The sequence below is a fragment of the Bidens hawaiensis genome, unplaced genomic scaffold, assembly GCF_021521415.1.
Source record: "Bidens hawaiensis isolate Kalapana, Puna unplaced genomic scaffold, B.hawaiensis_p1.1 tig00026900_1, whole genome shotgun sequence".
NCBI lineage: Eukaryota > Viridiplantae > Streptophyta > Magnoliopsida > Asterales > Asteraceae > Bidens > Bidens hawaiensis.
Genome location: NW_027494342.1, coordinates 98,331 through 122,877, shown reverse-complemented (window position 1 = coordinate 122,877; position 24,547 = coordinate 98,331). Strand labels below are relative to the sequence as shown.

General features: G+C 33.8%; 2 protein-coding genes across 2 annotated transcripts; one reads left to right on the top strand and one right to left on the bottom strand.

Annotated features, from left to right (window-relative positions):
• The first annotated feature begins 10,274 nt into the window (after nt 1-10,274).
• LOC143574357 (WRKY transcription factor 22-like) lies at nt 10,275-12,221 on the top strand. The gene is made up of 3 exons (XM_077059000.1): nt 10,275-10,943; nt 11,290-11,400; nt 11,798-12,221. Exons 1-3 carry the CDS (start codon nt 10,507-10,509, stop codon nt 12,183-12,185), a joined length of 936 nt encoding a protein of 311 aa, XP_076915115.1. The 5' UTR covers nt 10,275-10,506; the 3' UTR covers nt 12,186-12,221.
• A 9,052-nt stretch (nt 12,222-21,273) lies between these two features.
• LOC143574334 (uncharacterized) lies at nt 21,274-23,799 on the bottom strand. The gene is made up of 2 exons (XM_077058984.1): nt 21,512-23,799; nt 21,274-21,339 (listed from the first exon to the last, which is right to left on the bottom strand). The coding sequence occupies exon 1, from the start codon at nt 23,743-23,745 to the stop codon at nt 21,520-21,522; it is 2,226 nt and encodes a 741-aa protein (XP_076915099.1). The 5' UTR covers nt 23,746-23,799; the 3' UTR covers nt 21,274-21,339; nt 21,512-21,519.
• Between the last annotated feature and the right edge of the window lie 748 nt (nt 23,800-24,547).

Here is a 24,547-nt window from a genome sequence, read left to right as displayed (position 1 = left end):
ATGAGTTCAATATATGCATACCTATGGTTGTAAAAATCACGTCTACGCGCCCGATTAATCACTAGTTTGTACTGCATCGACTAGTCGTCGATTAATTGTTACTTGGTTAAAATTGAAAATTTTACATGTAAAACTTAGTGTGTGCGCGTGCGCATATATATGTATGCCTACAAAATTAAATATCAATTCCAATCCGATTAATCGTCAGTCCCTACCATACCGTCAGACTAGCGAATTGCGAGTTCTAGAAAATGGTGCATGCCTATTATAAAAGAAATAAAAATGGAAAAGTTGGGAAAAAAATAAAAAGAAATGGGTTTGGTATTTGGGGCCAAATTTGTGAGTGCATAGCCTCACCATCAACGTGTTGAGTACATTTATTGTTAACAGAGTGGATCACCTCTAATGTATTGATGTTTTTAAATTTTTATGGTAATGAAAATATTTATTATTTTAGCAAAAGTTTTAATTTGATATATTTTTATTCAAGCATTTAACATGCTTCATGTTTATTAAGTTTTTACTCAACTATTTGACTTGGTGTGACTTGAATAGATCAAATTTAAGAAACATGGTCATGCTTAACATTGTTTTGTGTATATGTGTATCTATTAATTCATCATATATGTCTAATTTATTCTAAAATTCTATCCGAAAGTTTTATTAACAAGGCTGTATCTGTTCGAACCTGTTATTGTTTCTAATGGGGGACCGAGTTTGTCCCACCTTCTTTTTGCAGATGATGCGGTTATTATGGGCTCTTGGTCGGAACAAACGATCATGAATATGGCCCGCATACTACGATGCTTCCATTTAGTTTCTGGGTTGAGAATTAACTTAAACAAGTGTAATCTGTTTGGAGTGAAGGTACCAGATCCGGTGGTCGGAAACATGGCAGCTCGGTTACATTGTAGTATCGGTAACCTTCCATGCTCCTATCTCGGCCTTCTGAGTAGGAGAAAATATGAATTTAATCAACAGTTGGAAGCCGGTGATAGATATTTTTGAAAAAAAGCTACCAGATTGTCATTGGGTGGGAGGTTAGTACTCGTGAAGCCGGTTTTAGATGCATTGCCGAAAGCACCAATTACTGTGATTGAACGATTGGAGAGAATAAGACAGGACTTCATATGGGGAAGTACATCGGAAAAAAAGAAAAATTCACTGGGTTAATTGGGAGAGAGTGGTGGCGGATAAAAAACAAGGGGGTTGAGGGATACAAATTTAAGTTTATTAGCTAAATGGTGGTGGCGATACAAAACGGAAGACTTTGGAGGAGGGTTGTAACCGGTATTCATTTTAACGAGCCGTTCAAGAGTATTATCACTGGTGTATGGAATAATAATAATAATAATATTTGATGAGGCCCTTGTGCATCGTAACGTCGATTTAAAAGAGCAAATTGTTGAGGAGATCAAACGGTGTTCGCTATGTGAAGATCAATTAGAATCGGCCGAACATATCTTGGTATCATGTTATGTAGCTTCGGTGATATGGCAATTTGTTAGCGAGTGGTGCGGTATTCCTCCGGTGTACGCGTTTGAGGTGCGAGATCTCCTAAATTCTCATCGAGTTGCTGGAGTCCATAACATGAAACAAAAGGCAATTCAAGTTGTAATACTTACGACATGTTGGTGCATATGGAGAACTAGAAATTAGGCCCTCTTCAACAATAAACGAGTCTCAATTAATAGACTAAAGGAGGATATAAGAAGATATAGCTTTCATTGGGTAAATATAGGGGGCAAATAGAAGGGGTTGAATGGGGAACGTGGTGTTCGTTTAGCTTTTGAGTATGTAGTGTAATCAGGCGTATATGTACTTTGGTGTGTTGTTTTTTGACTAGTATCTTGCTAGTCTTGTTCCTTTTTTTGGTTTCTAATAAAAACTGGGCGTTCAAAAAAAATCACATAATCCAATGTGTAAAAATTGTTATAGCTTGTTCTTTATACGAATGTAATAAATAAATACATGTATACGATATTGTCGAATGGTAAGTCATATATCTTTTAAAATTTATATATGACAGATATACCTCTTTTTTAAAGGCAAAACCACGCATACATGTTTTAGTATACTTATTTCCCTGATGAGAACTTGAACTCATAACCTTTTGATTGTTTAGTCATTGTGATAACGTTAATTAAAAAGTTTATCCGTGACAAACTTACTCTAATTATATGTGTTGAATATAGCTAAATAAGAGTTTTTAAAATTTAATGACAGTTTATCCCGTTGATATGTTTTTAATTTAACTTCTCACTCTTTTAGCCGTATGAGTGTAAGTGTAGTGGCGCGATATGTCCCCCAAAATGTGTGACGTGATGATGCCATAACATTACTACACCCTTAAAACAAAAGTTGTCTATCTGTTAACGTTGCGTCACGTGTCGAAAATCGTCTCCATTTTATAGTCATCCACTACAAATAGTCTTATATATTAATATTAAGTTTGGGCCACCATTACGTGCCAATATTTTAATAAGTGTTTTATTTATTTATTTAGTTATGTGTGATATGAGATTATATTTAAAAAAATATGCACACACACAAAAAATAAAAGAATTAAGAATTGTTTGTGACGTGAAGGCCAAGGTGGGAACGTGTAAACACATAGAGCCCAGATAAAACGGGCCTTATTAATATAACCTGCACACAATATTTAATGAAAACTTATACTTATTATTAAAAAATAATTTGAATGGGTCTAAGTGCGAGTCTAATCTTAACCAGGTTGTACTGTAGTTGACTTTCGGGTGACGAATTTTCACCGAAGCAAAAGATGAAGATGACGAACTTCGGCTACCCAACATTGTTCGTGATCGCGGACACATGAGATCGTTTTTTGCTATTAGGTTACTCGGGATAGCTGGGCTTCTATTCTTGATCGTTCAAAAAAAAATTTAATGGCAAAACAAATGATTCATAAAAAGTAAGCATATATAAAACTTGATAACTAATTAATAAAATAAGAGTAAGATATGAACATATAAAAATGACGAAATCGTGACATGGAGTCAGGCAAAATATAGTTGTTTTATTTTACGTAGGATATTAATTAAAAGTAAACTCATTTGGTTTCAAATATCAGGCTGGAATGGTGGATTTAAGAAAGAGTAAACTGTTATTTTCGTTTATTTGTGGCAATTCCATACATTTTATTTTTGTCATTTCCGTCATCATGGTTTTCAAAAGTTGTCTTTCCCATCTAATTCACTAGCCTTTAAACCGACAACTTTTAAAAACTATGATGACGAAAACGACTTTTATTTATTAAGTGGAAATTGATGATTTAGAACATGGATTATATAGTTAGTGTTAAAAATATCAAATCCAATAAATACATATAGGAATAGGATCGGATACAAATAAAATTAACATACTAAACATACAAATAACTAAAGTAATTATAGTTATGAACTAGAGTAATTATGTTATAAAAATTACAATAATGTAATAATAAATATTCTAGGGGTAGGTTAAAATAAAAAAAGATAGTTTTATAAGAAGAGTAAGAATAAATCTAGGCCATTGGATTTAAGATCTAGTGATTGAGATTGTTGGTTTCTAAAATACCAAATAGTTTCCTAAGATTTAGGATTTAGGCTATATAGTTTACTAACTTCATATCTTATGTTCTTCTTATCACTCTTAGGAAACTATCTATTTTTATTTTAACCCTTTTCAAATATTCTATTTCAAAAGTTATGAAGTAATAATAATCACTCTAATGTTAACATAATTACTCTAGTTATTTGTATACTTCTTATGATAAAAGTTATTTGTATTTGATCTAAACCCCATACATATATTCAAAATCGTGTAAGTTAAGTTAAAAAAACTTAACTGGCACTTTCTTTATCTAAATTGGTCTAATGAGTACAATAATTATAACAACCTGAAACATGTTGACATGTTGTAAATATAAAATAAAGTAAAAGTGTTAATAGATTGCCGGGTTAAACTCTGAAGATGCATATTATTTTTATTTCAAGCAGGTTGACATGCCAATAATTTAACTTTCATCCTAAATACGTCAACCGAATGTTATTTTTATATTTAACAAATTATTTAGTAAATTGGACGAGAAAAATTTAACATGACACCAACATAGATTTGTATAAGCCATAGCTTTTTAGTAAAGTTTTTTTTTTCAAGGTAAATTTCATTAAAAACAACCACGAGCGTCCTCAAGGAAAGGACCCCCGGGCCACAAACCGAAAATTACACCATGTCTAACGGATATTTACACCAATCAACCCAAAGTAAACTTTTCAACTTAGATCTATGTTTAAACCAAAAATACGATGCATCTTGATACTCTCAACCACTTCAATCGGCCGCTGCCGTTTGCCTTTGAAAATACGACCGTTACTCTCAATCCAAATGGCCCACATAATAGCATAGATAATGCCACGAAGAATATATTTGGCTGTTTTAGAGAAAGGCTGAGAGCTTGTGATCTGCAACAAATCAGCAACATCAAAGATAACCAGAGGTTGCAAACGACACCAAGCCTCCACCCGGTTCCAAACTTCAGCGGTAAAAAAGCACCCTGTGAATAAGTGCGTATTCGTTTCAACATCCATATCACACAGCTCGCATAAATGGTTTTGCAAGATCACCCCACGTTTAGACAACTCATCTTTGGTCGGCAACCGATTAATAATAGATCTCCACACCAACAGCTTACATTTCATAGGAGTCCAAACCTTCCAATGCATCTTAACCTGACTGATAGGACTAGGGGCAGCATCGAGCAGCTTTTTAACGCTGGAGACAGAGATCTCACCGATTGAACAAGCTTTCCATTTCCATTTATCTATACCACCTTTCCATTCGAACTCATAAATAGCGTCCATAAGATTGAATAATTCTGCAACTTCTGCAGCGGTTGTTGGGTAAAAAAATATGACATATAAAAATATGTTATATAAAAAAATGTGATATGATCATAAGTCAAAAAAAGCTACTCACTTTTTACTTGTTTTAAAAAAACTTAATAAAAAAGTAATCAAGTTTTTTTATTTTTTATTTTATAAAGTAATCAAATAAAAATTGTGATGATCATAATCTAGACATATACAGGTAGTGTGTTAGATTTATGTGTTCAAACATACGTATGTATTCTGTTTTTATTACGTATACATATACATGTTAACGGTAAACATATTATATGAAAATACGTATATATAGGTTGAAAAAATATGTTGTGTTTATTAATAATTCACATGTAACAATAGGTACAAAGTTTTAAATACACTATTAACAGTAAATGACTATATGTACATGTGCATATATCTAAAACGTCTAAAATTTACTGGTATCCGTATAAATATATATGTATAGGTTAAAATATATATCGATGTCACTGATAACACACGTGTAAGAACGTAAAAACTTTAAAAAACCATTAGCAAGTATACATACGTACTTGTACTTGCACACACAAACTCAAAAAAACATTATTAAACACCATATAGTCTATGCCTACATATATTATACGCGGTGTTGCACATTGTAGTTATGACACCACAAACCTATCCGTTAAAGATGATTTGAGATACACGTGTTGCATCTTCGCACATTTTTCTAATATGCATATGTATGTGTGTATAGTGTAAGCACGGAGATGATTTTTTAAAAAATTTACCTATTTTAAATCCGTTATCAAAGTGTTGATCTAATTTTGGCATGTACATTTTCGTAATGGGTACACACTACACAATGTAATTGTATGTTTAAAAATAATTAAGTTATTACTTTAATAAATTAGTAGTATATATGTGTTGGTGTGTAAGGAGACATTTTGATGATAAAGTGGTGTGTTTGTCAACCAAACAGTTGATGGTTCAAATCCTGGGGAGTATAGGTTGGGGAGTATAGGTTTCGTGTTTTTAGGAGTGAAAAGCGTGTGCTAGTTAGTTATTTTTTCTTATTATTTTCTAACGTGTGAAACTATTTCAATACCCGAGTGAGCTTTCATGAGACGAGATATTAACTGTCTATACAATTTTGACATTCCAGACTTGAATCATCCAAAAACACCATCAACAAGGAAACCAATTACCATGGGAAATAGAGGTGGGCAAATAAACCGGTTAATCGAACCGACATGAAAACCGAACCGGTTTGAAACCGATTATGTAGAAACCGGTTTGGAACCGATTGAAACCGTTGATTTGGAACCGCTTTGTAATTTTTCCATCAGAACCAGTTAACCGATCCGAAACCGGCCAAAACCGGGCAAAAACCGGTCAAAACCCAAACCGAAACCGATCGTTACATGGTAAGAAACCGGTTTCAACCTGAACCGTAACCGATCATAAACCGGTTTTGACTTTTGTTTACCAAACCGAACCGGTTTTAACCCAAACCGGTTTTAAGTTTTAAACCAGTTTGTGCACTTCTAATAGGAAATAAGGGGGTGTTTGGTACAGAGAATGGAATTGTAGAGAAATGGAATAGAGAAATGGAATTGCAGAGAAAGGGAATTGGTCTGGAGAATGAGAATTGACTGTTCTGTTTGGTAGTACAGAGATTTCAGTAGAGAAATATAGCTGAGAATCATTTCTCTTGTTTGGTACATAGACAAATATGCAGCTCAGACGTCAAATAGGGAGTCAACAAGTATACAAATATATTAAAAAAATTAAGGTTAAGTGAATTCCCAATATAATTACACACTATACCTCTCCTGCTTCAGATGATTTTCGTTTCGTACAGCGCACGTGATGTGATTCATCAACAATCAATACAGCCCACTTTTGCTTTAAAATGCTCTTCTTCAAATGATGCAGCATTGTATAAGATATGACAACGACTTTTGGAGACCTTGCTAAGTTTTCAGGATTATTTACATTACCAAAAACTGGAAGACAATGCAATTACAGAAACAAAGCATCAGCTATTATAAGTTGCTCAAAAAGATATAGTTCTTACATTTACCAATTGTAATTTATGCCAATGATACTATTTGAAACAAGCTGAGATGACAAATAAAATGTGTATTTGCATCAGGTAAAACATGCACATGTTGAAGAGATAGTATTACCCTAAACTCCTAAAGAACAGACACTTACATTAAGACAAGAAAAACCAACCAACAAAATCATCATCAATATACAATCCAAAAACTAGTTATATACCCTATTTCCATATATTATTTGTCACTTTCTTAGATCATCAAGACTCAGGTACTATTATACATAGTGTAAGGAGGAGCAAGTACACTTCGAACCAGTTGCGCCTCTCATGATGCATTCCTCGATACCGAACATCACGGTTAACTTAAAAAAAAAACAGCTCACAGTCGAATTTAAAATATTTCATCATCTGTATGCTAGTTTCAACTGCAACGCTATTAATTAAAATAAAATAACAGGATAACCCCTAGTTGAGAAAGATACCTAGATGAATATCAGAAGGCAAACAAGATGGAAGCCAATGCTCCAACTCTTCTGCCCATGTATATCTCAAAATAGCCGGGCACTCGACTAGAATTGGGCCTTCATTCATGAAACAACTTGCAATTGCAATGGCCTAAAATCAAGCAAACAACTAAGTCAATGTATATTAGTTATCATCTGATTACAATTATTATTACCTGAAGTGTTTTTCCGAGGCCCATTTCATCAGCAATGAGACACCTACCGCCCCTACGCAATCCAAACTTGACACCTTCAATTTGGAAGGGAAGCATCACCTCCAAGAGAGACTTTGAAAGTCCTCCCATTAACTCGTCTACTTTCTGTTCGGACAAGTGTTCAGGCCTGCAGGGCTCCCATCTTCCCTCAACATAAGCACGTGATAATACGCTTACAGCTCTGCGCGTCACGTAAGGGATATCTTCATACTCAATGCGCTCAGTCTTTAACGCCTTGACAACAGCGTCATAATCTTTCAAATGGAACACGCATGCCTCTCCACCGACATGAGTTTGTGTGTAATGCGATGGAACCACCTGGTGAATTAGGGCAATAATAATCAATAGAATAGAATGTAAGGAGGATTAATTAATAAATAATAAAACATACAATAGGGAGGCAGTGGGTTAACTTCTGGAAGCAATCGGCTTCACCGGGAAACGAGTAGCCGTCGACGGGCAATGGCTTGACGGAGAAGGAGTCCGGCGAGGAAATCTCGAGGCGGACGATGAATTTGTGAGTGGGTTTTTGGCACTTGGTTAGGTTCCAGGGTTCTTCGTGGTGTCCTGGTGACTTGCGCTTAAGAGGACGTGAGGCTGAGAAATGAAATCAGAGAAATCCAATTCTCCTCTTTTTTTAGAGAAACAAAATCAGAGAAATGGAAATGGTTTATTTCCATTTCTCACCTCTTTCTTTCATAAACAAACAAGAGAATTCTTTCCAATTCCATTTCTCACCCCTCAATTCCCTCTACCAAACACCCCCTAAGAGATCTAAAGGCTTAACCATTATCCTCATATCATTGGACGAGAATATCAATGACGTGTGAGTGCTCGTTAGTTAAAAGGAAAATAATTAATAGTAGCATACATTTTTTATATTAGGCGAACCGTGTATTAACTGAAATTAGTTGTAAAAAGATTATGCCGTACATAACGTGTTGACCTTTTCTTTATTTGATTTTTATTAGACGTTTTGTACCCGACACCCCTTTGACATTTTAATAAGTCAAAACAAAAAACACACTACCCTTTTGAAGAGAAAAATCTCAATATTTTACATTTAAGGTCTTCATGTTATTTAGTTTCTTATATTTTAGTTCATGGCCTTTCAGATTTTTCAAATAAACCTCAAATGTCTGTAAAATTTGTAATATCAACTTGTATTGCAATTTTGCAATATACATCGAAAATTCAAAACTATGGATGAGAGATTTTTTTTTTTTTTTTTTTTTTGTAAACAAATTTTATATTTCATAGAAACATCCAAACGATTTACAATGAAGTGACAGGTAAGCGGGCAACAAGCTGCGCCGCAACCCCCTTTTGGATAGCAAACCCAATCCGACTAAAAACAAAGTTTTGATTCTTATATATGAGAGATTATATATATAAAGAAATCAATACAGGAAATGTATAAATAAAAAAAGAAAACTATTGTAGAAAGTTTTTAACAAGAGTAATAAGTTATAAGAAGAGCAACGGTTATATTTTTTATGATTACCGGTCATGTTATTATTAATTTTTATAGTCTTGGTTTTTATGTTCTCGTCGTCTTAATATAAAACAAGGTTTAACAAAAAAATGTTTATTTTAAGTTGATGTTAGAACATACTTGTATAACCTTTTTAATGTAATTTACGTATTGAAATGGCTTATCTCATGTAAATGTGATAACTTAAAACAAAATAAATCAAAGATTATATCACTTCCAGAGTTGTCAAGATTATCATAGCAACTAGCAAGTAGGATCTCATACTTGATACTTGTCAAAATCTTATATACTATCGACATGTTTTTGTTAAACGAAATCAGTTCAAGAACTTAAGAACTATGTTCACAATTTCACAAATATGATTCCGCTCACACAAAACTATCATTCAACCAGTGGCACACAACTGAATTATAGGAGGTGTTCAAACTCTTTTAAACGAATATTTTGTAATTTACAACACAACAACTAAATAATCAAATGATATATACATTCCAAACCAACTCCTTAATGGTATCCACTATATAGTGATTCTTATATTGAATAAAATGATTCAACTACAATATAGAGGTGGGTAAGCGGACAACAAGTTGCGTTACCACCCCCTTTTGAATGGCAAACCCGATTCTACTAAAAACAAAGTTATAGTTCTCTGGCGTCGATAAGTTACTGTGTACGACCCGTCGAACTCTTTCAGAAACGTAATAGCTTCAGAGGCAATAGACCAAAATATATCAAAAGCAAAAGGAGTGGAGACATATTGATTTTTGACACATGCTTTCTCATGCTTAGCAATTTTTCCTGATTCCGCTTTCAACACAGCCTGTCTAACAACAAACCCGATATCCCTAAATCCGACAAAGGAAGATACTCCAGTAAGATCTATACTATCTAGTTAAAACAAACAAAAACTTCATGAGATCAGGAAATACTTTCATCATTTCATGTATGAATGAATGAATATAGATGAGTTAATGTTGTAAATATATTTAACAATACTTGTCAAATACAAAACTTATTGTCCTTACTTTGCATTAAGATTGAAACTATTGTACCAAAATACAATTCCAACAAATAAATAAAGCAAAAAAGATTAGACCTTTGGATACATTATTTCTCTCTCTCTCTCTCTCTCTCTACAAAATTCTTGTGAAAGCCAGCTGCCCCCTTTTCTCTCTCCTGACCGTATCCCTCTCTCTCCTGCCCGTACTTTTCCTCTCTCTCTAAAAAAACATTTATAAATTGAACCCCTTTAACATTTCAACCTCCAATATCCAATCTCTCTCTTATTATTATTCTCTCTCATATTATTCTCTCTCTCCAAAAAAGTCAGCGCCTTGGCTTCTCTCTCTCTCTCTAAAAAGTCATAATGGAAGTTGATTGGGACTTGCATGCGGTGGTCAGAGCCTACTGCTCCACCGCCTCCACCACCTCCACCACCGCCGCCACCACCGTCACCACCGCCGGAAAATCTTTTTCTTGGCCTATAGAATCTTACACCCAACAAAATATAAATTTTCAAAATGAAAATTTATTTCAAGCTACAAATGACAATAGTATTGAGAAGTTTCTAAATAGTCTTAAAATACCCCTTGAGTTTCCAAAAGTACAAAAACCACCTCAGTCTCCTCAGAGTTTGCCTATCTCACCACTTTCTGTTATTGGTGGGTTACAAGATCCACCACTACTTAACCACCACCATCACCACCACCACCAGCAAGAACAGAAGCCACAACCACAACCTCAACCTTTTGGGATATCTAGATGTACAAGTTCTAATGCACAAAGTACAAGGTCCAAGAAAAGGTAAAGACAAAACATTTTATTTACATGTTATGTTCTTTTTGGTTTTTGTTAAATTTGGATTAAAACCCACTTTGAAAAAAAGTTAATTTTCATTTATTACATTTTTTTTTCTTTTTTTTTAAAAAAAGTTTATTTTATGAATATGATATCTTGATAGATATATACAAGATTTTAGGGGATACCCTCATACCCACATGCAGTAAACTTTGTTTTTTCATTTATTTGATAAATAAATAAAAATAATTTTTTTGTACTAGCTTTGGGTTTCTTTGTATTGATTTTCTTTATAAAATATTTATTTTTTAATTTTATTAATTAAAATTAATTAAAATTAATTATTTTACAGGAAAAATCAGATGAAAAGGGTATGTCAAGTGCCTGCTGAGGGATTATCTTCTGATGTGTGGTCTTGGAGGAAATATGGGCAAAAACCAATTAAAGGTTCTCCATATCCAAGGTTTGTAATTAATTTCTCATTTTTTGTTTATTTTTATTTAAATTTAATCAAGTATTTATTAATTAATTAAATTTAAATATGTTTAATTTTTATTTATTAAACACAAAAAAAGGGTTCATTCAATCTAAGTTTTTGTTCATTTATTTTTGCATTTTGAAATTTGAAATAAAAAATAATGAAAAAGAATAATGGTTATTTAATATTATTTGTATTTGTTTACAGAATTTATTCTGAATTTCTCCAACTATTTTTTTTAAATAATATTTTTTTTAAAACAGAAAAGTAGAACAAAAGTCCAAAATCTTTTGGAATTAGTTTTTTTGGTACAATATTTTGGAATATTTTTATTTAATTATTATTAAAAATTGACTTTTATTTTTATAATTTTGATGAACAGAGGATATTATAGATGCAGTACATCAAAAGGTTGTTTAGCCCGAAAACAAGTGGAGCGAAACAGATCCGACCCGGATATGTTCATAATCACCTACACCGGTGAACACAGCCACCCGGTTTCGACTCACCGGAATTCATTAGCCGGAAGTACCCGAACCAAACCCACCAACTCCGGTGAAGAAGACACAATTCAAAACAAACCCATTTCACCGACGCCGGAATATTCTCCGGCCGGCCAGTCTCCGGCGACCGGAAAGACCGACGAGAACGATGTCGATAACGACACCGACGACAATTTTGATGTGTCGATGGATGATGACTTTTTCGAAGGATTGGATGAGCTTGTTATTCCGGCGGGAATGACAGTGCAGTCGTACCCAATTTTGTAAAAATCGCTAGGCGCTAGTCGGGTGGTGGAGTATGGACTAACGATTAATCGGATTGAATATATAAAAATTTTCAAATTTCATATGTATAAAATTTTCAATTTTACCGATTTTAAACAAATGGGGATCAAGCTGACATAAGTCAGCAAGGTAGGGAGTAGCGATTAACTGGGACTAATCGGGACTAATCGACGACTGTTCGGGATTTTTCAGTCTATATTGTCAACGGTGCCATGAGGTAGTTGACTTTTGGGTTGGTGACGTGTGCATGATTGGGGTTTCTTTTTGTTTTTAGAGAGGGGGAGTAGAAATAGACTTTTTGGAAAGGTGATTTTGGAAGCATAGATGGGTTGTACCATGTGCATTGAGGGGGTGTACATTGGGTTGGCAAGTGTGTTTTGTTGTTTTTAGGTTAATGGGTATCAAACCCTTTTGTGGGTTGAAGAATATTGTCTAGTTACAAATAACTTTTGTATATGGTAGGAGAGTATAAATCTTTCATAATGAAGAAAAAGGATTTTGATTGATTCTTTTGTTTGAGAAATGTTGTAATAATAGTATAATATAAATTAAATTAGTGATTATTTATGTATCATAGTATCTTTAGTGTTTTATTATGTAACTTACTGCAATAAGGTTATATGTAGGGGAGAGACTATAAAACAGAGCGTTTTGTATATTATGACGTCCAGTCAATAAATAATGGATTTTTGTTTTAAAAGTGTAGTGGTATTGTAGCCCTTATATGCATGTGTATATATATCACACACGCATTTGAATATAATAATAATTTCCGAAACAACTTGAGTGGCGACAAATACTCACCCCCCCTCGTCCGAGGGCGGTGTTATTCTCCAAAATCGCCCTTGTCACCCCATAAAATCGCCCCACTACAAATAGCCTAACTATATTAAAAAAACCTTAACAAATAAGCAACTAGAGATGACAAAACATGATCCAAAACATGATCCAACACACACAAAAAGAGGCATTACAAGACACCCACAAAAGCATGTAACAAGGCTAGAATATAAAAAAAAACACACGACACGATTCAAAAAAAAAAAAATACACCTACTAATGAAGGGCTTATAGATGAATCATAATTTGTTTTATTATTGACAAATGTAGCTTAATTCTAAGTTACACTGTTTTTACCCTTATTTTTTAAAAAAACAAAATTTTATCCAACACATTAGCAGTATGGCATCATTACTCCATTAGGCCAAGACCTTTTGGTATATATGCATCATATGATACCCAAACCTTACTTTAAATGTTTATATATGCTTAAATAAGCAAATAAATGTATATTAACAGCTTTGGAGTTACGTATATGCTTTAAAACACAAAAAATCTAAACAAACGACTCTAAACACCTCCTAATGCATATACGAATATCTCACACTATTTTGATTAAAAAATCATATCTTTAAAGTATAGTTACATTACCTTTGGTTCAAGTCCAAAATGTATGTCACAAGTTTTTATAATACGTAGGTAATTTAAAGCCAATTTAAATTACACTTTAACTTGCTCAATTAAATTATTTGGTTTGTACAATAAAAAATAAATACTTTTATTTTTGTTATAAGATTGTATATGATATTATGTATTTAAAGTATAGCAGTCTTTTTATATTTTTGTTTTGTTGTATTTTTTTTATTTGTTGTGTCTTAGAAACGACATGATAAAAATATAAAATAGAAAAATAACAATGGTGACATATTGAAGGACCGCCATATGGTTGTTTTTGTGAAGATTTCGAATTAATGTGCATGAAAGGTCGACGTCTCTAGATATTGTCACATCTAGATACCTTCCGCGTGCTTTAGTGATTTGTAACGAATATAAAAGATTTAGAACACGGTTCAAATCTATTTATTGATAACGATTGACAATCAATCTGTAGTGCAACTTATACAATCGATTCGGTGATGCCAAAATGCTAAATATATTTCTTCTTAGTTGTACCATTGCCCCATCCAGTACGATCTTTGGTAGACTATGAATGTCACTTTTGAAAAGAAAGTGTTATTTGCGAGTGAACTTTACTTTATTTAATTAGAGACAAATATGGGTGTGCATGATTCGGTTATTAGCATTAACCAAACCGAACGATTGGTTATCGGTTCGGTTAATTTTGGTTAAATAACCTATATCAAACATGAGCTAAAATTTTGCTTAAAATACATGAAATGAATGCTTGTATACATGAATGAAGGTATAACTACATGAAATGAATGTATAAATGTATGAAATTGAGATATTAGTATATGGAATGAAGATATAAATACATGAAAATTGATAGTACTAAACTTTTAATTCGTATAATACATGAAATAGATGAAAAAGGGCTGAAAATATGATAAAAATGAAGAGTTTGGTGCGTTTCGGTAAATTTTGGTTACTTCGATTCGGTTTCGGTTATTGCTCACCCCTAACTTTTGATGTTCAAAAAATTACATGCAACTTTTCTATAGTTATATCTCACAATAATAAAGTGGTATAAATGGATCGATGAATTTGGACAAAATATTACATGTACTTTAATCTATTGAATCAAGCCTTTTTTGACTTTTGAATCGGATAGATCGATTTGGATAAAAGATTCGTTTCATTGGGTGTTTTCTAGGTTGCTTCCATGAAAGCCATTTTGTTTGAAACATCTAATGTGTAAGTCCCGTTTGTCAAGAAGTAGAATAATTGGATCCAAAAAAAGATTAGCGTTTTCACTTGAAAGGTGAAAATGATAGACTCTCTACATTACCGGCTCTTTACGTAAGAAAGGTGGACATGGGATCTACGGTTTGTAGGTTGCGTGGAGAGTATGAAGAGACAAGCGACCGTTTGCTTACATCTTGTCATTTTTCTATGATAAATATACACAATTTATAAGCAATTGGTGTCATATTCTGTCTATATACATGTTTTGTGTTCGGGATCTACTTCAGTACCATGTTACTAGCAACCTTGGTCATAAAAATAAAAAAGGTGATTCACGAAATTATCATCACGATTTGTTGGTATATTTGGAATTCTAGAAACGAGGTTACCTTCTCACATAGACGAGCGGATTATCTCCAAGACAGTTGGAGACATAAAAACTTTGAGACACATGGAATAAAAAAAGATATTTTTGGAAAAGTGTTTTATGAAAGGACTAGTGTAAGTTTTTGTTATAACTTTTGTTTTTCACTGTTTGTACCTCCAGTTTCTTGCTATTGGTTTAACAAAAGCTGCCGTCAAAAAATAATATAAGAATAGTGTAAAGTTTCAAATAGGAATTTGAAGTGATGATAACTATAAAATGGAAGATGAATATTTATGATTGCCTCTCAAGTGTTTGCATGTGTATTGGTTGATACAGGTGTTTGTGGTTGATAAAAGTTTCATTATTACCTTTCGAATAATAAAAAAAACGTTTCATTATGTTAAAAATAGATATGAAATCATTGATTATTTACATTTTTAACCGGTAATGTTAAATATCATTAAAAACATACAAAATTGACGAATTCCATACACATTGGTTAATATAAAAAAAAATTGACATTCATACTAAATAAATGAAAACAAGATAAACATAACAATAACATAATAAAAGATGAATCAAAATAAAAGAAAAAATAAATATTTTGATATTTTCTACCCAACTTGCAATACCGGGGCACCATATTGATTCTGCGATCCCAATGTCACTGATAGACTCTAACACAATACATGTATCAAATAGCACACTAAACAAGCATATCACATCACCAATGGATGCTGCATCATATTATATGAGTTTGTAAAATGTAAAAGAGTAATTGAGGTAAAGATTAACATTCTAGCATAGTCGTTTGTTTGTTGTTTTCTAAACCGTAATTAACAGCCTGACATAGACTTTTTGTCAAAGCAGGTCTAATCGAACCATAAGCACCCCACACTCTCTTAGTACTTTGAATGTATATATTTGTTGTATAATTCTATATGAAACCACATACCAAATTATTTCCTATTTGACTATTTGTTTTGAAATCTTTTTGATTAAACCTGAATTAAAATAAAGTCGAATATGAATGACGTTTAAACTACCCTCATGGTAGGGCAAACAAAAAAAAGCTATCATCTAATAAACTTTTCTTTTAATCATGGATGAAGCATGTGATTTTAACAAACAAGATTGGTAAAATATAACTCAAATCTTCATATAGATTTCAGATTTATAATAAAATATTAAAATCCAGACAGTTTTATTATATAACCATTTTAATCGTTTTAAGTGTGTGCCTTTCTTTTTTAAGAGCTAAATACACATCCTTTTTTATTAAGTCGCGTTGCCTAAGTTTAAACACGGGTCTTCGCAAAATTGTGTGCGCCTTAATAGGATGAAACTTTTATTCGAAATCGGATATATTGTTATTCATTTGTGATATTTTCAATTACAAAGGCATTAGAAGCTTGCTTCTTTGCTAAACAATCACTTTTTAGCCTCCTTAAATAGTTATATCAATACCTAATTACCTACTATATGAACTACTAGGAATATCATGAAAAAAAAAATAATCATTTTAAATATATTTAAACCGTATCAGAGAATAGTTTACCTCTATTATCAAGAAATACATGACCCAAACAGTTTTACTTATCCTCTTTATGTTCTTGTATCTTTAAAAAATGTCTTGGAGTGAAGCAAACTCACTTTATGAAAATAAGGTAGATAAAAAAGTTTGTACATTTAACATTTGTTTGTATGTAAATATGTCCACTTATCACGTTGGGTGTCAAATGTGTCGGGTTAGGGGTTGAATGATTTCAGGTTAGCAGTATGAGTCGTAGAATAGGTGAACGGTGAATCCAAACTTGACACATAAACTTGTGTCAAAGGTGTCAATTCTCGCACTTAAACTAGGGTGTCAAGTGTGTTGGGTAAGGGGTTGAATGATTTCGGGTAATCGGATTGGCAGGATGAGAAATTCAAACGGTGAACGGTGAACCCACACTTGACACGTATACTTGTGTCAAAGCTATCAACCCTCACACTTAACTTTTGTTTTTTTTTGGAGTAAACCCGCTTAATATTCATTTACATATGCCAGTAACACTTAATAAGTTGTTGAAAATCAAGATTTGGTAAGAGGTCAAAAGAGAGGAAAAAAAAAACTAATTTCATTTCAAAAATAAGTAGCTAGAAAAAAAATTTTAAAATTAAATTATCAGACTTTAAATGTTAGCATTTTTAAAAAAACTCCTTGAAAATCTAATTATCTAAATGTGAACTTTTATTCAAAACCCTTAAACGGCCTTGCAGGTCAACCCATTTATCGAACGGACCAGTTTCGAATTGTCATGTTTAATGAACAAGTTATACTATCTAATCCAAAAGCAAATCACTTTAACGTCGTGTAAAAAATTACCCCATGTGAGTTTCTTTTATATCACTATGGTAAAAATTTATTTGAAACTTAACGGATTTTTTTTTCGAACAACTAAACTTTTCAACACTGTCCGATGTCTCAACCCACAATCATTTAGTTATAAGGCACAAACATTTACCACTAGACCAGCTGATGGTTGTACTTAACGAAATCATTCTAGCGAACCTATTTTTTTTTCTCTAAAATAAATGACTATATGGCTATGGTGGGATAAATAATTGCACCCCATCCCTGTAATGGGGAACATGGAGGTACATGTGAACCTTGCTACTTTGCTAGTGCTATAAGTCCAAGGTATCCATATGTTTATTTATTATTAATAAAAAAACAAAAATGAGATAAAAATAATATATTCTCAATGGTTGGAGAAATGGGTATCTAGGCTCTTGTCTTTATTTATTCTTAAAGCCAATGATGATGGATGTCAAAAGCAAGAGAATGGCAACATTAAGAAGCTGGTAGCAAAAAACAATGGGAATTATGCTACATGGAATATTTTGTAAAAAAAGAATAAACAAAATTTTATAAACTTTATTTGAAAAGCCAGATATCCCAAACCTAACAAACTGAGCCAATTAGCATATAAACTGCACACCCTTTTTGCTTGACTTCTTTGATTTACGGATGTGAACGATCTGAGCCACTTGTGAAGTAGTTGAAACTAGTTAAAAGCTTGAATCAAATTGATGTTAAATGAGCTCAAGTCAAAGCTGAAGTATATTGAAGCACATTGATTTAATAAAGTAGCATCTTATTTATACCAACATAATAATCCAACATTTTTGCAATTGGCCGATAATAGTCATAACTCTGAAAATAGCTGCCACCGGTCACACCTTTCACACTAAGACTGAGGGTAGTGGAGGGTGAGCGGGGGCGCGGCCGCCTATGTGGCTCGCGAACACCGCTACACCCCTCAGGTGGTTGGGGGCGCGGTTGGCCGGCGTGGTTGTGACCGCGGGGCTAAATAGCCGGGGAGGTTTTGGTTTTTTAAAAATAGCCGTTGGAGGCTATTAAATGTGATTTTTATTTTTATTTTTTTTAATTCAAACCCACTATAAATAACTACCCATTTTATAACAATAACACACAATTCTCTCTACATTTCTCTCTAATAGTTTAAAAACCTCTCTAAGTTTCTCAACCATGTCGGGCTCGGATTACGGTAATATCAACACACAACCGGAGCTGGCTAAACCCGCAGAACAATCCCAAAAAGGTAAGGAGAAGAAAACCGGAGAAGCGGGATTGGTGAAGCTCGAGATAAAATTTAACGAATTGTCAAGTACCCTCCTCTCGATTAGTGAAGCTTGGCATACAAAAAATCGGTTAAAGAGTTTGACATTTTTAGCTAAAGACTTTAGCCACCTACCGCTATCTGATCAAGCGATAATGGAGGAAGAAAAAGATTATATTCCAAAGAAATTGGCAGAAAAAAAAAACGCTATTTTTATGTATTTTAAATTTATGTTTTTATTTTCCATTTTATTTATGTTTTAATGAAGTATTTTAATTTATATTTGTGTGTATACCAAAAAAATATAATAAAAAAAAATCAATCAAGCCCCTGATCAAGCTCCGTATCACCTGGACCACTACACCTTCTGGGGCTTAGTTGAGGGGCTTGATCCTGTGCCACATCAACGCCTACGTGGCGCAAATATATTGGATCACTTGGGGCTCAGCCAAGCCCCACTACCCTTAGCCTAATTGTTTTTCATTGGACATTCGTTAAGAAAACTTAACAGTATTTCAAACCAATGGGCTTTTAATTGGAAGTAGAAAACGAATCGATTGATGTAAAAATTACCTCGAAACTGTGCTCAAACGGCTTAATTTTTATTTATCGGAAGTTTAGACACCCGAATTGAAACATCGTTTCATTATCTGGAGCACAATTTCAAGGTAAGTTTTACATCTATCGACTCGCATCCTCAATTCGATCAAAAGCCCTAAAATATCAGTTTGAAATTTTAAAAAACTTAACGAAGTTAAGCTTTTTTTAACGGAGGTCCAATGAAACAATTAGCGTGAAAAGTGAGACTAGTGACAACTGTTTTCTGAGGTAGGATAATTATCAGCCAAGTGCAAAAATATGGGATTGTTAAATTTCAATTTGCCTAATTTTATTTCTATAACAAACAAATAACTACATAAGAAATATTATTATATATAAGGAACTTTTACACATTTCCCCTTACTAAATACCCTTAATTACATATATCCCCAACCCCAAAAATCAATTACATATTTCCCCTTTTTATATGTGTTAGGAAGGAGAAATATGTAATTATTTTTTTAGTTTTGGGGAAATATGTAATTAAGGATGTTAGGAAGGGAAAATATGTAAATGCCCACGATAAAATATTTCCAAATAATATATACTATGTAATATAAAAAAAACATCATAAATGATACACAAGCCGTGCTTTAGATTAAAATACTATTGACAAGCCAAGACAGAGCTTAGATACAAAGCTCGAAACAAGCTGAACTCAAGCTAAACTCGGCTCGTTAACACCCGTACGTGGACAAGAATTATGAAAAAGCAGCCTCTTTATGAGAACTTATCTTTTCTGCCTTCTAAACCGTAAGAAATGTTGATGCTCATGGCACTTTTATAAAACTTTAAACTATTCATTAAAAGTGAAAAGAATAACCGAAGATTCTATAAGAAAAACACGTCTATTTGTAGCACTAACTACAGAGAGAGAATTTTGTGCCACAAATAAACAATGATGCAAGTTTTAAAAGGCCCATCATAATATAATGGATCAATGTAAACCTCAAAAATACTCAAGGGCATTTTAGGAAGCTTTATGCCAAAATCTCATTAACAAAGTCCTTTACATAAATCCAGAATAAAACTTCTTGTCACAAACTTATAACATGACCCGGGCCAAAACCGAAAAAACCCGGACCCGACGCAGCCAAAAATCGATAAAAAAACCCAACCATACCCAGAACCAGGGTGGACCTACAGCAAAGGTGTAGGGGTCGGCCGACCCTGTGAAATTATTTTTAGAGGCATATGTATGTTAAAATCCCAACCGTGACCCTTATGAAATTTTAACACCGACCCTCTTCTAACCCCTACAAAATTGTTTCCTGTGTCCGCCATGCCTAAAACCGGTTCCTACCTGACCCGGTTGTTGACTTTGTTGACCAAACCCGAAACCAGTTTTTTAAAAAACCTGATTCGTACACCTCTACTGCGTACATGCTTGTGTAAAAACATAATCATACTCTTCAAAGAACAGATATATAACACAAAATCGCATTATGGTTATATAGTTTAGTTATATCCTTCAAAATGACCGTCACATCTACAAAAATCCAAAAAAAAAAAAATTGTTCCCAGAAAATATTACCTTTTTTCCAGACTTTTATTAACATGCCATTTAAAAGAGGATGATTATAAGTTAAATTTGCATGAATTTGATGTTGGCAGCGCTATGACGTTCATTTTTAAAGATATTTTTTAAGAATAATCAAGTTTAACGATTAAAGATAGTCAGGTAATTTTGCATTTATTCATATAACAACAATTCTTACAGCAACTCTTATATCTGATTATCCAAATCTAACAATTTGACCCTAAATAATCAGATAACTGAAGTACAACACTTTTGTACTAAACACTCAAAATTGATTAATACAACTTCAAGTTGTAGAACAAAGACATGTTCCTGACTTTAACAAGCTAACAAGTATTTAATAACCGCGCTATTTTTCTGCATATCATCCTAAAAGTTACAATAATCACTCCTAAAACGCACATCCAAAAACCCTCAAAAACATGAATAGAACTAAAAAACATAGCCAGCTATATGTTCCAAAAGTGTCAGAATCTTGTAATAAATTGATAACCGAAGAACATATAATTTCAACAACATCATAACATACCTCTAATCCTATGTAGTTGAACTTGAAGCAACAGAAGACACTTGATATCCTTGCACAAACATCTTCAACTTCTCAATCTCACCAACCGCATCAAGCCAGCCGTTTAATATCTCCAACGTGACATAATCAGGATTACACGCTTGACTAGTCATCTGATCCATAAGTTTAAGCGCTTCTTGCAACCTGTTTTTACTCGATAGCCCCTTGAGCATCGCATTATACGTAGTCGTATTCGGCTTAACACCCTTTTGTAACATCTCATCCATTAACGAAACGGCATGATCTATTCTCCCAAGCTTACAAAGACACTCGAGTAACGTATTATATATAACAGTATTTGGTGCAACCTTCGATGGTTTTAACATTTGTTCGTAAATATCCAACGCCTCGTCAAGATTTCCAGCTAAGCAATACGCGTGAATCAGAGTACCATAAGTGACTACCGTAGGGGCGTTTCCGTCATTCGTCATTTGTTTTAAAAACTTATGAGCAGTTTCGAAATCCCCGTTTTGACTAAAATATGAAATTAACGTATTGTAAGTAACACCGTCCGCTTTCACTCCGTTTTCCTCCATATCTTGCAAGATTTCGACCGCTTTATCGAGTTTCTTTTTTCTACAAAACCCTCCGATCAACGTGTTGTAGGTTACAAGATCCATTTGAAATCCGGCTTTTTTCATTTTAGAAGCGATAAGGTTCGCATCATCGGGCCTTCCAGCTAAAGTCAAACCAGATATTAAGCTGTAATAAGCAAGTGCATCAGGCGAGCCGACAGATTCCATTTCCACAAACAATCTCATTGCTTTTTCGATATTATTAACACCGCAAAAGGAGGTGATTAACATGGAATACGTTACTGCATTTCCTTTAATACCCTTTTCTTCTTGCATTTTCCTAAAAAACTCCATTGCATTACTTATTCTTCCGTGCCTACACATCCCATCAACCAAAGTGTTTACCGTAACCACATTTGCATCCACGCCCCCGCTGCTCATCTGATCAAACAGTTCATGAGCCCGTTCGATTTCACCAGATTTACAAAAACTGTCAATCAAACAGTTGTATGTTATAACAGTAGGTACACAATTATCTTCCAACTGCATTTGTTTCATCAATTCTAAACCTTCTTCTTGCCTTCCCACTTTGCATAATCCGTCAATCAGAGTATTGTAAAGAATCACATCCGGTTTGATGCTACTCGAGATCTCGTTATCTTCTTCTTTCATCCGTTTAACCATATCCAACGCCTCGTCTACTCTACGCGCCTTGCACAAGTGATTAACCAACATCCCATACGTCACAATATCCGGCTTAATATCATTCTCCTTCATCTCCTTTAACAACAACTTTATCTTCTTGTAGTCCCGCTCTTTAGCCAACCCCGATATAAGCGCATTACACGGCGCAGCTTCAACTTTCCCGAACTTCATCAACTCACGCAACAATCCCCACGCATTATCACTTCTATAACTCCTACACATCTTCGTAACCAACTGCGTCAACAAAACTTTATCCGGAAACACACCGTGCACCCCAAACTTCGGTACCAAATCAACGAAACCGTCCGTCCGATTATCCCAACCCTGTTTAAGCAACACCGGGAACACGATACGCAACGTTGTTTCATTAACCGGAAACTTCGCACCCGGTTCAAGCATTTCATCGAGCACGTGGCAGGCATCGTCAAACCGTTCCGATTTCAACAACAAATCAACCACAATGTTTCTCACATTAGTGTCCTTACAATCTGTATCCAATCCATCATACACCAAGACCGAATCTTGAACCTTTTTTACGCGGGAAAAGTAGTTAATTAACCTAATTGCTGAATTGGGGGTAATGGGTATCTTTAATTCCTTTGAAAGGTTAAATATTTTAACAATTGAAGGGTAATCTTGCTCACGGACTGCCAGTTCGATTACTGTTTGGAATATGGAAGATAATGGAGGTGGGGTTTGATTAACAGATGGGCTTTGACGGATGAAATTGAAGAAATTTAGGGCTTTATTTGATGTGTCGAATTGGCGGGTGATTTTGAGAAGAGTTTGAGGTGGGAGTGAGAGGAGTTGTTCATCGAATTGGGTTGATTCCGGTGCGGTGGAGATGCGGCGGAGATGGGTGGTTGTGGGTGGTTTAATAATATTAATAATATTGTTATTGTTATTATGATTGTAGGGTTTAAGGAGATAATGAAGGGATTGTTTGGATGCAGAGATTGGTGTTGTCTTCTTCATTGTTTAAAATGAAGTGAATGAGTGAGTGATTGAAGGATTAAAAGATTTGTAAGGTTGATTGATCGGAGAATGGTGATCGGAAAGTTTAAAGGGTTGTTGGGCTTAGTGGGCTTTTGGAAAGTATTTTTAGTAGTGTTGTTCACGAACCCGAGCCGAACCGACAAAGGTTTGTTCGTTGTTGGCTCGCTTACAACCGAATCAAACTAAACGGCTGAAATTCGAACCAAGCAAAAACCGAAACGAGCGAAAATCGAATCGAGCATTTTTCGATCGAACAAGTTTGAAGGTTGAAAATTATATATTTTATAAATTTATTTTGTAGTTTTTAGAGAAACGTGTAATAGATTGTAAACTTTTATTAAAAGTAAGTTTGAAGTAAGATAAAATGATCATATAAACAAACTTCTAGTATTCTAAAAACTTGAAACGAACTAATAAAACTATACAAATTGATGGAATAGAAAAAATTTAAAGGGGTTAAAAAGTTGTAAGATTATATTTATGTGTTTTGTCTATATATTTATATATTTGTTCATATATAATTATATAAAAAATAAAATAAAAATAAATTAAAAAAATTCGAGCCGAACCGAACCGAGCATACCTTTGCTCGTTGCTTGGCTCGTTTGCAAACCAAACCGAGCAAAGCGGCTCGTTTACAATCGAGCGAAAAACGAGCGAGCGACGAGCGGTTTGGACGGCCCTACTTTTTAGTAGGGGTGCTAAAAAAACCGGAAACCAAATCGTATCTGTAACTAAATTAACTGATCCGGATAGCAAATTCGGTTTTTGGTTCGGTTAG